Here is a 13,961-nt window from a genome sequence, read left to right as displayed (position 1 = left end):
TTTCCGAACGCGTGTTTGGCTATACATGCCATTGATGATTTTTTTTTTCTAATATAAAACGCCTTGAAGCTTCGACGAACGTCTCTCCAGCTATTTTGGGAAACAAATCTATCGATCGTGGGATAACCTGAATCCAAGCCCTAGAACATGAACAGCAATTGGATACAGATTCCCGACTTGACCCTGGCCTCGGCCCAGTAAATAAACGTGTCTCCTGCTCTCCATCGATATAAACTTCGCCCGAGCGCCCCGCCTCCAGGAACCACGATCCACACGCGCGCACCGATTCAACTCGTCGCGGCAACCAACCAGCAATGGCGTTCAAGGGGATAACAGTGCCGCCCAAGGAGCAGTTCACCGCGGAGCCGACGACCCTGGAGGTGACCGTGCTGTTAGCGGAGGAGGTCGTCCTCAGGGAGCTCCTGCGCCGCCCGCTGGACCGCGGCGCCTACGCCGTGGTGTACACGGAAAAGCCGGACGGGGAGGTGGACACGGACAAGCCACCCCCGCGCACCGGAATCAACGACGAGGACGGCGACTGCAATGGGTATCGTTGGGCCAACTTCACCACGCGACCCTATTTTGTCCGGCCCCGTCCATTTGAGGCGGCCCAGCGCGCGACGGTCTGTACCCATCTGGTCCGTTTTGTGTCCGGACAGATCCATTTCGAGCGCAAATTTGCGCCGGGTTTGGGTCGCGGCGGACAGCGAACGGACGCTTCGAACGTCCGCGTCAGGGCCGCGTGGCAGGCGGCCACCTACCTCCCACCCGCCAACATAAATGCGCACGGGGCGGGTGGCCCCACCTGTCACCCGCACTGCGAAGGGTCGCCGCCGGTCGTCGTCCACAGTTCCCACTCCGGCCCCTCTCTACCCCCTCGAAATCCTCACCCTCGAAACCCTAGCTGCTCCCCTTCGTCGACCTCGCCGGCCGGCCGCAGTCATGGGCCTTTGGAAGCACGACCGTGAGGCCGACTCCTCCTCGGGACGCCGCCGCGGCTTCGTCAAGAAGGAGGAGCCTGCTTCACCGCCGCGCTCCTCCATTCGAGCCCCCGTGCCTGCCCCCTTCATTATCACGCCTAGGGCCACCAGCGAGCGCGACCGGCGGTACCTGGCCGTCGATCTGTGCTGGCAGTACTGGGAGACGAGGACGCCGGTCCCGTGGAGCGACGTGCACCTCCCCAACAACTGGCACCTCTCCGTGGACCGGGTCCCCGTCCCGCCGGTACCAGCGAGCGGCCGTGCCAGGCGCGATGAGATCGAGCGCCGCCGCCTCCTCCCCGACGACCTATTCCACGACGAGAGGTACGCCCCCGACTCCGCCTGTGGGACACTTGGCTTCAGGACGAGCACGACGTGCGACGCGCGTCGTACTTCGCTGGCATGGTGTCGAGGCCGCGGCGGCCACGTCGGGAGGTGCGCGGGCGTACGCGGGTGCGCGGCCTGACGCCCACGCCGTCGCCTTCCCCATCGCCACCTCCACCTCCTCGCATGACAGCGGAGGAGGAGGCCCGGATCATGGCGCGTGTCATGGACGACTCCATGTACACGCACGATGAGCGCCAATGGCCGGGCCTCAAGGAGACGATGGCCCTCTCTGCGGCCGGCGACGTCACCATCCCCGAGCCGAAGGAGGAGGTGACGGAGGAGCCGCTGGTGGCCGCCTTCCACCCGGGCCTGGTGGGCCAGGGGTGGACCTGATGGTGCACGGCAGAGCAGATGGCGGCCGCCGTGGGCGGCAACTGCTGCCCCACACCGCCGCGGTCGCCGGAGCGCGACGCCTCGCTTCGGGAGGAGGTGGTGCATGCACCGGCCACCTTCCAGCCCGCCACCCCCATGCACCGCGGACCGCCGGCCCATCTCTGGATGCCGTCGGATTACGTCGACCTCTGCAGCGACGACGACGACACCGACGGCCACTGAAGACGGCGACGGCGACGGCCAGGGCATGAACGGGCGCGGCAGCAGCGCGCGGGCGGCTTTTTTATTTTGTTTTTATGTTAATTATGAAATTGGGCCATTTTGTGGCTGTGACCTTTATATATATTTTTACAGTTTTTTAAGTGTGTTTACTTACTTTTTTAGGCATTTTATTTAAGTTTTTTGTTTTTTTTAATCACGTCCACCCCGGACATGATTTGGGGTGCGGCCGCACGCTGAGCGCACCCACGACCTAACGGACAAACGCGGACATGGGCGACCGCATCGCCGCCCCAAAGGAACAAAATTCGGCCAAACCAGACGTCCGTTTCGGATCGCACGGGGGAGATGGCCTTACTGGGGCGAGGCGTTGCGGGTCTCGCTCCCCACGGGCGTGCCGGCCATCCACGTGGAGATCTGCCGCCAGAGGCGCGACGGCCCGACGAAGCCCGTGGCCGCGGCACGGGCGCCCGTCGCCGACTTCAGTGTCGGCCCGCCGGGCCACATACATTGCCTCAGCTACGGGCTATTAGACATCAAGTCGGTGACAAACAGACGCAACGACATTGTCAACATCACTGTCAAGAGGCTCGACGACGCGCAGGCCAGAGGGAAGAAAGAATTCCTTATTTAACACTGTGTTAAATTTTGTTTCCCTATTTGACACTGAAATTTTTTTTCTTCCCTAAATAACATCGATTCTAAATTTTATGTCCTTTATAACACTCCCGTCCATTTTTTCCGTCTAGCGCTGTTAACTTGCATGTAAAAAGACACTTTTACCCTCATGTATATGTTGGCTAAGGTTACAGTACGCCGATGCTACCGTACGAAGTACTTCGATGAGTTTCCTGGCCGGTGCTATTGGCGACAGCAACACGTGTAGAAAGACAAAAACTCGCTTGGTAACTTAGTACGCCGGGCTGGACGTAGAAACGATGCTCACGTAGGAACCTTGATCGATTCTAGCCGAGCTAGCTAGCATGTGAAGCTAGCTTGGACTAGCCAGCCACACACACACGTACACGTCACGATGCAGATCGATTGATGGCGATTGTATTTGGCATGAGTTACAGTGGTTTTGTGATGGATGATCGACAACGTGTACAGAAAAAGTGTGTCGCGTGTGTGGATGTGTTGGAGTTCCATGCTAGTCAGCTGTACATAGCCCCCGGCGTGTCTGCATGGTCGGGCGAGCTGTGGACTTGTCTTTTCTGTTTTTGAATATTAGCATCTAGTGTTAAATTTTGGTCACATGCCACACGAAGGGTAAAAAGGTCTTTTCGGGTGACATTTAACACCATTGAGGCCTAAAATAAACGGAAGTGTTATATAGGGCATAAAATTTAGACAAGGTGTGAAATAAGAAAGCGAAATATCTTCAGTGTTAAATAGGGAAAGAAAATTTAAGACAGCGTTAAATAAGGAATTCTCTCCAGAGGGAAAGGCGGGAAAGCCGTAGAGGAGGCGGCGAGTGGCACTGGTGATTCCTGCTGTGGTGGTGTCGCCGAAGAGGGGAAGGTGTCGATCCCCGCGGCGACGGCGGCGGCACCGGCCGGTGCGGTGATAGGCTATCCCGTCGAGTTCTCCACTGCTGGGAAGGCTAATGGAAAGGGCTCCGTATAGAGTGGCATCACATTCTTTTTTATCATGCCATATGTACAAATCATGCTGAAATTGTGCTACTAGTTGTCAGGATGTTAATTAGGTTATTAAATCCAAGTAGTATGTTTTTTTTTGGCGAGCAAAGAGTGAATAAGATTTGATCAAAGTCAAGCTTTGTAAGTTTGACTAACTTTATAGTAAGAAATATCAACATTCACAATATAAAATCAATATTATTAGATGCATCATGAAATGTATTTTCATGCTATATAGTTTTAGTATTATAGATGTTCATATTTTTTTATATAAATTTGGTCAAATTTTATGTAGTTTGACTTTGACCAAATTTTATGTAGTTTGACTTTGATCAAATTTTATATGCGGAGTAAAAAAACGCAGGCGTAGCTAGCAATAGAGATACAATCAGTGTTCATACCTATGTCAATTTCGGGAAATTGAAGTTTTCACCTGCTCTCTACCTAGATGTTAATTAGGTTATTAAATCTGAGCAGTATGTATTGGTAAAAAAATGATTTTATATATTGTTTGAAAAATCCGATTTTCCACCTACATTGTTTGGCTAGGTTTATTTCTACCTATAAGCAGCTTATATTTAGATGAAAAATAACATTGCCTAGCTTTATGAACAAAGCTCCAAACCAACAAATTTTGCCAATGTTTTTTTGAAACGGATGCAAAAGCTTTGCCTCATCGATTAATTAAGAAGAAGAGAATTGCCCAGTTAATTGAGAAAAAACCGGGCGAAAACCAATACAAACATAGCACGGGTTAACTATCACGTGACAAGAAATCCACAACCGCACAAGCGACTCCTGCCAGACTCTCTGATTACACAACATCCACAAACCATGACATTGTTACTACGCCATGTGAACCCCGACAAGAACACCTCGACTGAAGACATCAAACACCTTCCAACCCACAACGACAACCCAATTCAAAAGGATGAGCCAAGAGACTAAAAATCGTCCATCAAGGAGCCAGAGACGCCTTGCCTATGGCGCTACTCTTGCCTTTGCCCCCCTTCTTTTGTTTCCCTCTTATTGGTGTCCCAGTCAGGAGACAAGCAATCGACCTACCCAAACCAGGTCTAGCAACATCCACACTAACGAGCAAGTCACAAAGTTTTTTCGCGAAGAGAGCATCTGGACTTGGAGTGGGTTCAACCAAACTTGGCTCAATGGTCATGCCACTCACAGGCATCACCTGCTCGATGGTCGCAAGCGAGGGAAGGTAATTTTGCCAATGTGGCATCCACACAACAAGGTGCCAGGAAATACTTCCCAGTCAATCGGCAGTTACGCTAGAAATTCCTGGCGTCAGATGCCACAGGGACGCAATAGAAGGCATCGGCTGCACAAGCCCAAGACACGGCTGGCCTTCCTTGCCGATCGATAATTAGCGCCTCTAATTAGCCTCTGGCGTTGGAAGATAAGGCGCTTAGATGCCTTTTTAATTTTTAATAATTATTTTTTAATTGTTGATGCTTCCAGGGCATCTCAATTCTCAACAGACTTGTGTTGTCTTGTTGATAAAATTAGTTGTTATCATCAATCGAAAATTTATCATATACAACTACTCCTGTAGAGAGATTGTGCCCAAATTGCCCAATATAAGTTGAGAGAGTTTGTTTTGTATTTTCACCCCGGAACTTGTGTAAGAGTTGTTGGTTGATTTACCTAGAACTTTGCCTTCTCTCCTAATTTATTATCTCACATCATCATATGTCCACAATACTTGTTAATTAGCAGAAATCAGGACAAAAATTATCACAATCCGTTGTCCTGGCAACCAGATTGTACAACAGTGCGTTCATAAGGGTGAGTGTATGCGCGTTTATATGAGCGCTTGCGTCTGTACTGTGTTAAAAAAACATACACTGTTGTGCTTAAATCAACGCAAGGTTGCGTTGTGGCACCATCATTATTTCTCACCGAGCAAGCGACAAAACCCATACCACAATGTCTACGAGAACCCACGTAATTAAATATCCAAGCCAAGCAGTTAGCCAGCTGCACCGAGAACATTGCACAAATCTCACAACTAAGGAGTTGTTATGGGAGGTCCTTGCACGTTGCAACTTGTTGTTCGAACATGCTTTATGTGTTGGCCATTTGGCCCGATATGCAACTTTTTGATAATGTCTTGTTTTGGTAGCCCTCTCATCCATGCAACTTGTTGATAATGTCTTTTGTTGGATAGCCCTCGTATCCGTGTAACCTCTATTTAAAGGTGAAGAAGAAGAGCTTTGTCCTCATGCATTATTGGTTAAAGTTGAATGTGCAACCCAATTCCATCAAGACCGCTGACATCGTGATCAGACATGCTCTATGTCTTGGCCATTTTGCCGGATATGCAACTTTTCGATAATGTCTTGTTTTGGTAGCCCCCCTCCCCCCCCCCCCCCCCCCGGTCCATGCAACTGGTTGATAATGTCTTTTGGATTGCCCTTCTATCCGTGCAACTTCTATTTGAAGGTGAAGAAGAAGAGCTTCGTCCTCATGCATTATTGGTTAAAGTTGAATATGCAACCCAATTCCATCAAGACCGCCAGCATCGGCAATGAGGAAGAAGCGGGTGATCCAACAGACTCGACAAAATAGCCATCCAAGAAGGTTAGAAGGGCATTCTAGTGTAAGAAGTGTGACAAGGAAAAGTTGAAGCAAGAAGGTACATTGGCCATGATGACGAAGAGGTTCGAGGACATCTTGTCAAAAAAGAAGAAAGCATGTGTCAAGCACTATTTTTTAGAAGATCGGGAGGGCACCCAAGCCCCCCGTTCCATTCTCATAGAAAACGAAACCAGAGCAAGTAACAATGTTTTTCACACACTAATCATATGTCCGGGCTCTAGCAGAGCAGAGAAAGAAAGAGCTAAAACTAACAATAAAGCCCCAGTGGGGGAGAGAAAGAGCCGTCACCAGACAACCCAACAAATTATTACAAACTCCAAAGAAGATAAAGACAGCAGAATAAACTAAGTGGTTTTTAGCAAATGGTATTGGCTTCGCAAACAAGCATCAGAAAGCCTGGCCATGTACCACTTCGCCATCAGCTTCCCAGTTCAGCACATCAGCATCGCGTTGCATCAGCTCCGTCCTCACCGCCTGAAGTTGGTGTGAGAGCTCCCCCGTAGACGAGGAGGCAGGTCCAGTGTAGAAACAGGGCTCGGTGCCACTCGAGCTTTTGTAGCATTCCCAGGGCTGCAGGTCCACTATAACGTGAAGAAGGAAAGAAAGGCGAAGTGGTTCAACATCTTGATGGCGGCAACCGAGGGGAAGATGAACCTAGTTCGAAGAGAAGAAAACCAAGGTCGACGAGAGGAAGGTTCAGCCCGCGACCGCTTCGGAGGATACCAAGATGTTTTCCATGAAGATGGACAAGCTGGATGCCGATGCGCCGATGATCGTCCTCATCGTCCGTGTTAGGATATTAAAGCGCTTGGCGATCGTGTTAGGATTTTGGCCATGCGCGCTCCAGAAGTTTTTTTAAAAAAGATGGGTGTTCTACCATTTTTATTTTATTTTATTTTATGTTCCTAGTCTCCTTCGTTCGCAGTGCAACGACGAGGGAGTTCCGTGCGTTTTGCATCAGATTAGCACAATCGCGCCTTCCACGTAAGTTGTACCAAAAAAGTGTTTGCGCGTGAACGGTACGTTCAACTCTTGCGTTCACGGCACATGCTTAATAATTGCTTATATCCTTTATTCTGTCCGAACGAAACGCGTGTTTCCCCCTATATAAACGGCGTGAAGAACGTCTGTCCTGCTATCTTGGGAAACAAATCCGGTCGATCGTCGGAAAACCAAAAACAGACGAGGAAATCTGTCCCGAAACCTAGATACATACAGCCGGTTCCCAACTTGACCCTGATCTCGGCCCAGAGTAAACGCACGCGTCGTCTGCTCTCGATCCATATAAGCTACGCCTATCCCCCGTCTCTGCGATCCACACGCGCGCGCGCACCGATCGATCCAACTCATCGCTGCAACCACCAGCCATGGAGCTCAAGGGTACACCACTGCCGCCCAAGGACGAGTTCGCCGCGGAGACGTCGTCGTCGTCGTTTACCGTGGAGGTGACCGTGCTTTCCGCGGAGGAGGTCGTCATCGGGGACCGCTGGCGCCGCCCGCTGGACCGCGGGGCGTACACCGAGGTGCACGTGGGGGGCAAGTCGGAGGCGTCCACCGGCGTCAACAGCGAGAAGGGCGACTGCAACGGGTACCCCTACTGGGGCGAGGCGGTCCGCGTGACGGTGCCGGGGCACGAGAAGGCGATCGGCGTGGTGATCTACCGCCGGCAGGAGCCCGTGGCGAAGGCGAGCGTGCCGGTCGCCGACTTCAGCGTCGGTCCGCCAGGCCACCTGCATTGCCTCAGCTATCGGCTGTTCGACGCTAAGTCCTTAACGAAGAGCCGCAACGGCATCGTCAACATAACCGTCAAGAGGCTCGACGGCGCGGCGGTGCCACGTGGTAAAGGGAAAGGCGGGAAGGCCGTGGAGGACGCCGCGAGTGGCACTGGTGATTCCTGCTGTGGTGGTTTTGCCGTGGACGGAAAGGTGCCGACCACAACGGCGCCGGCACCGGCCGGTGCGGTGATGGGCTATCCCGTCGAGTTCTCCGCTGCTGGGCAGGCTAAAGGAAAGGGCTGCGTATAGTGGCAGAACTAGCTAATTGGGTTTTGACTTGCATTCTCTTTGATCATGCCATGTACAAATCGTGCTGAAATTGTGCTACTACTTGTCAGGATGTTAATTAGGTTATTAAACCCGAGCAATATATATGAGCACTTGCGTCTGTACTTTGTTCAAAAAAAATTCAAGGATTACATATGGTTAAAAAGTAATTTTATATATTGTTCGAAAAACATCGATTTTTCCGCCTACATTGTTTGGATAGGTTTATTTCTTCTACTTATATAAGCCATTTATTTAGATGAACATTGCCTAGCTTGGCCACCCAACTATGTTTTCTCCTATACACCCGATCAGGATTTTACCGCTAACTTGCAATGAGCAATGACACGATTAGTAAGTTTTAGCTGCTGCTAGTCAATTTCTGCCCCCCCCCCCCCCCCCTCCGCTAACTTGTTCTAGCTGCATTTGGCCCCCGATGATGCTTCATCTATTCTTTGGCCCCCCTGATACTTATTTTCTGGCTCCGCCACCGCCGACAGTCCCATTAGGGCATCTCCAACACACTTGTGTTGTCTTGTCTTGTTCATAAAATTGGTCATCTCATCAATAAAAAATTTGTCTTATACAACTTCTCCAGTAGAGTAGATTGTGCTCATATTGCCCAATAGAAGTTTAGAGAATGTACAAGTTCGTTTTTTATTTTCACCCAAGAGCTTGTGTTAGAGCTGTTGGGTGATCTTACCTACAACTTTGCCATGCCTCCTCATTCATTCTCTCACATCATCATATGTCCTAAACTGCAAATTTTACCAAGAATTATTTTCTAAACAAGGCACAATACTTGTTAAATAGCACAAAACCAGACAGAAACCATCACAATGCGTTAACCAGGCAAACAAAAGATACAACACACAACATCATTTGTATTTCTTCCCAAGCAAGTGACCGGCGACAAAATCCATACCAAAAAGTCCGTGAGAAGCAACGTAAAGATCCAAGCCAAGCAATTAGTCAACCGCAGCGATCGAAATTGCACATCACATATCTCACAACTAAGGAGCTGTTATGGGAGGTCCTTAGACGCTGTAATCGACGTGCCGTCATATGGCTTAATGGTTGCAGGTCGGGATGGCAATGGGCCGGCCCGCTCCGACCTAGACCTGGTCCCTACTAGACCCACAGTTCTGATCAGGAACATGGAGCCGGCCAAATGATCCTATATCGAGTGGCCTCATTTCTCATTGGGTAACATGGTCTGACCCATTTTAATACTAGATTGCATAGGAAGAATGAGCATTTGCACAAGTCAATATTATTTCAACTAGCATCATCTAGCAGGAGGGAGTTTTAGAAAGTTAGGATATTTTGAATTTATTTGTTGAAACTAATAAAAAAGAAACATATGCAGATGGTCATGATGTGGCATCCATGCACGAAAAACTAAGGGCTCCTTTGATTCAAAGGAATTCTATAGGATTTTTAAAGGATTGAAATCCTTTGGAATTTTTCCTACATTTGTCCTTTGAATCATAGGATTGAATCCCATAGGATGATAGGAATATTTTCTATGAAATCTTTTGTACTATATTTCATAGAAAATCTAACATCCACTCCAGCCTCTTTTTACAATTCCTTTGTCTTTCCTGTGAAATCAAACACTCGTTGCTGTTCTTATAGGATTCAAGTGAGCGTGACACTCCAATCCTATACTTTTTCTATTCCCACGCTTTCAAAATCCTGCAACTCAAAGAGGCCCTAAGTGATGTGGATGCCACATGGACAAAACCAACTTCCACGTAGCCGAAACCGTATTAGAAACAGGTCGGAGGGTTCATTGGATCGGAAGTGTAGTTTAGGGAGAGCGCTGGGAGTAGTAGGTTTTTTCTCTAACTTATGTCTGTATCTTTCGTTGATAATGTTTCTTGTTATTATCTGACTGACACGAGTGCAGCGGCATAGCTTCTGTGTTTAATTGAACACTTGAACAGAACATGCATTCCTAATCTTAAAAGGACAAGACAAAACGTGCAAGTCAGATATCGTCAACGTTTTCTAATGCTTGGTCTGCTGTCCAGTCGTTCAGTTTGTTTGATAAAATGTGATTTTCACAAAGAAATTGGTACGTCATTTCATAGCTTTTGCCATGTGAGACCCTGCAGGAGGGACCGACAGGTCGTCCTTACCAACTCCACCGGTACGTGGACTTGACCAAAGTCTTCGCCTTGGGACATGGTCTAGGATACAAGTCAATGGTCCCCTAAAAAAGGATACAAGTCAATGGTAGGCACGTATCTCTTGGCGAATTGCCATATGTTATATAGTGCAGTACGTACAAGAACTTCATCCGCATTTCCGTGCACTGAAGCCCGTCGATCGCTTTGACGAAAAAGCTGCCGCGTCGTCCACTCCAAAACCCATAGCAGGAAAACACTGCCGAATTGCAAGACATGAACCGTACACAGAGGCTCTCACCAGTCAGATTCAGAGTGTTGCCCTATTTGCAGATCAACTCTGAAGCTGAACAACTCCGAAAACGCTCCAACTCTTCCTGTTAATCTGCAATTTCAGTACCGTGGCCGGGCTTAGTTTGGGGTCGAAGATTGCATTCGATCATCGTTGCTCCTTCCTTCACTGAAAACATGTTCGCGGGCACATCGCAGCAGCAACTCTGAAGTCTTATTTTTGAACGATAACTCTCGACTCTCATCATCCTCCAACTCCAAGCAATGTGAAAATCCTGAAATTGAGTGAAGGGAAGGATTTTATTATGGAGTCGATTGAGGCCGACATGTAGGCGAACTGACTCTTTTTTTTTTGATGAAAATGCTGCTGTGCAGCTTTTCATTGAATATGAGAGAGGGAAGACAACGTCTGTTAGATACAAAATTTGCATGAAATATGCATCACCGCATTCCGTATCCTAATGTCTAGTCTGGTTCAAGAGGTCTATGCAGCAGGTTGTTGATCTTGTTACAGCCGGTTATTGTCCAAGTGTCGATGTCTTCAATCAGGCGGTGAAAGACCTGCACCCCCTCGAAAACTTGTTATCGAAGATCCGCGCATTTTGTTCTTTTCATGCCGTCCACCAGACCACCTGCACCAGTGAACTCCACCCACGTCTATGGTCCCTTGGCACCCTGGACCGACTTTGATCCCACCATTCTAGAAGGTTTGCCGCGGTCGCGGAAGGTGCCATCATTGCCGGTAGACCGCACCGGCTTAACACCCTCTGCCAAAGCTCCGTGGTGAAGGAGTATGAGGCGAGCAGGTGAAATGCGCTCTCCGGCGCCTCTGGCAGAGACTGCATGATGCATTTGTATCGCCATCTGTTAGAATAAACGCTAATGCAAGATCATAGACGACACACCGAGACACGATATTTGTTAACGAGGTTCACCGATATGTCTACATCCCCGGGGCATGACTATGGGCGCTCCTCCCCAAGATACTGCAACACCGGCCGCCCGGGCGCCGGCACAAGCTGTTGGCTCCCCCGCGTATCTGTTGCTATCAAGTCGTCATGGGTTACAATGTGTGGTGCCCCTCCGTATATAAGAGGACTAGGATACAAGTGTCCGACTCCTACACAACTCATACCTAACCACACCAATTACAACTCCAAATCCACGTAACCCCTTGCGTACGTAATATATTCGACACAAATATAACAAACGCCACCTTGGCGAATATTCTCCACCACCTAGGAGCCGTCCATGCTCGAACCTCCATGTACTCCGGACTTGGGTTGTTTTCTTTGTAGCTTACTGAGAGCTACCCGACGGGCCAGACTCGCCGCCACCGTGGGACTCCATTGCTATTCCTGCAGCTTCACTCTCCATGGCTCCACCTGCAATAGTGCTCCCTTGCAACTTGTAAAGATGTGAAAAAGCCGTCCTCTCTCCTATCATCATAGTCACCTTATCTTCCATGATTTCCATGGTCTTCTTATCCCGATCACAACGAAATTCCATACCACCATCATGAAGAACACCGAGCGAAATTAGATTCCTCCTAAACCCTGGCACATGCCCGACTCCCCGAAGCATCCGCTCAACTCCGTCAAACATCTTGATTTTGATGTCACCTACTCCAACAACACGAAAACTGTGTCTCGCCCACATAGGCTAAACCAAACTCACCAGACTTGTACGAAGAGAACCACTCCCTGTTGGGCGTCGCATGAAAAGAGCAAGCTGAATCCAACATCCACGCTTCAGTTTTTGTTGACCGCCTGTTTGATACAACGAGAACATCACTATCATTGTCCGAGCCATCACCATGAGTAGCCGCATTAGCACTTGTCCCACCCTTCAGTTCTGGGCATTCCCTCTTTATATGTCCCCAGTCCTTGCACCTGTAGCACTGTACCTTTTTCTTTTTTTCTTCTCTGCCTCTTGTCCCTTCCTGAGCTGATAACCTTTAACTGCCAACCCCAAACCTTGAGTACTATCCCTTTCTGCAGCATTCTTTTGCTTCATCAACTCATGTCCAAGCAACGCTGCAGTGACTTCCTCATTATTGATGGTTGTCTTTCCATGTGTCAATGTAATGACCACATGCTCATAGGACGGTGGCAACGAAACAAGAAGAAGTAGTGCCTTATCCTCATCATCAATATTCACATCCAGACGTGCTAGATCCGTGACCAACTGATTAAAGGCATTCACATGATCCACAAGATCCGACCCCTCCTACATCTTCAGCCCATAGAACTTTTGCTTCAAATACAGCTTATTGGTCGCTGACTTGGACATATAACGATTTGCCAACTTGTCCCAAATTCCCTTAGGAGAATCTTCGTCCATGACATGATACATGACCTGATCCGCAAGAAAAAGTCGTATGGTAGCGGCCGCCTGCACTTGCATATCCTCCCATGCATCGTTGTCAACCTTGGCCGGCTTAGTCTCTTGCAAACCCTTCAAGATTCCCTGCTGCGCCAGAATATCCTTGACTCTTGTCTTCCATAGACCGAAGTTACCCATGCCATCGAATTTCTCCACATCAAACTTGGTGAACCCCAGCGCCATGCCGAGCCGCGATCTAACCGATCTTTTGCCGCCGGTCTTACCGTCCTTGTTTTCCTCTGCGACTTCTTCATGAAAAAGATCACGGATCCCGTATTCCTCGTCTGAAGCCATGCCGCAGTCCGTGATCTACCAAGAAATATGACCCACACAACCTTCCTGGCTGCCCTTCAGAAATTCCCATGGAACGCGTCGCCATAACACAGATTAGTTGCTCTCCACCGAAACTGGCTACTCCACCTTTTTCCTGAACCTGCAGATTGATTTTATGCCTGATACGTCTCCAACGTATCTACTTTTCCAAACATTGTTGCCCTTGTTTTGGACTCTAACTTGCATGATTTGAATGGAACTAACCCGGACTGACGTTGTTTTCAACAGAATTGCCATGGTGTTATTTTTATGCAGAAATAAAAGTTCTCGGAATGACCTGAAAATCAACAAAGAATATTTTTTGAATGTATAAAAAATATTGGCGAAAGAACCAACACCAGGGGGGCACACCCTGTCCACGAGGGTGGGGGCGCGCCCCCTGTCTCGTGGGCCCGCTGATGCTCCACCGACATCAACTCCAACTCTATATTCATGTTCGGGGAAAAAAAATTCAGAGAGAAGGATTCATCGCGTTTCATGATACGGAGCCGCCGCCAAGCTCTAATCTCTCTCGGGAGGGCTGATCTGGAGTCCGTTCGGGGCTCCGGAGAGGGGAATCCGTCGCCATCGTCATCATCAGCCTTCCTCCATCACCAATTT

General features: G+C 49.0%; 2 protein-coding genes across 2 annotated transcripts; both read left to right on the top strand.

The window, feature by feature from the left end:
- The first annotated feature begins 280 nt into the window (after window positions 1–280).
- LOC147972339 (uncharacterized) lies at window positions 281–3,545 on the top strand. The gene is made up of 3 exons (XM_087523038.1): window positions 281–547; window positions 2,268–2,534; window positions 3,359–3,545. Exons 1-3 carry the CDS (start codon window positions 315–317, stop codon window positions 3,543–3,545), a joined length of 687 nt encoding a protein of 228 aa, XP_087379164.1. The 5' UTR covers window positions 281–314.
- Window positions 3,546–7,307: 3,762 nt separating this feature from the next.
- LOC147972338 (uncharacterized) lies at window positions 7,308–8,341 on the top strand. The gene has a single exon (XM_087523039.1). The coding sequence runs from the start codon at window positions 7,546–7,548 to the stop codon at window positions 8,200–8,202; it is 657 nt and encodes a 218-aa protein (XP_087379165.1). The 5' UTR covers window positions 7,308–7,545; the 3' UTR covers window positions 8,203–8,341.
- The last annotated feature ends 5,620 nt before the right edge of the window (window positions 8,342–13,961 follow it).

This window comes from Triticum urartu, chromosome 5A (assembly GCF_056163025.1).
Source record: "Triticum urartu cultivar PI428250 chromosome 5A, HENAU_Tu73, whole genome shotgun sequence".
Lineage (NCBI taxonomy): Eukaryota > Viridiplantae > Streptophyta > Magnoliopsida > Poales > Poaceae > Triticum > Triticum urartu.
Note: the sequence above shows the minus strand (reverse complement) of the source record. Positions and strands in the feature narration are given on the sequence as shown.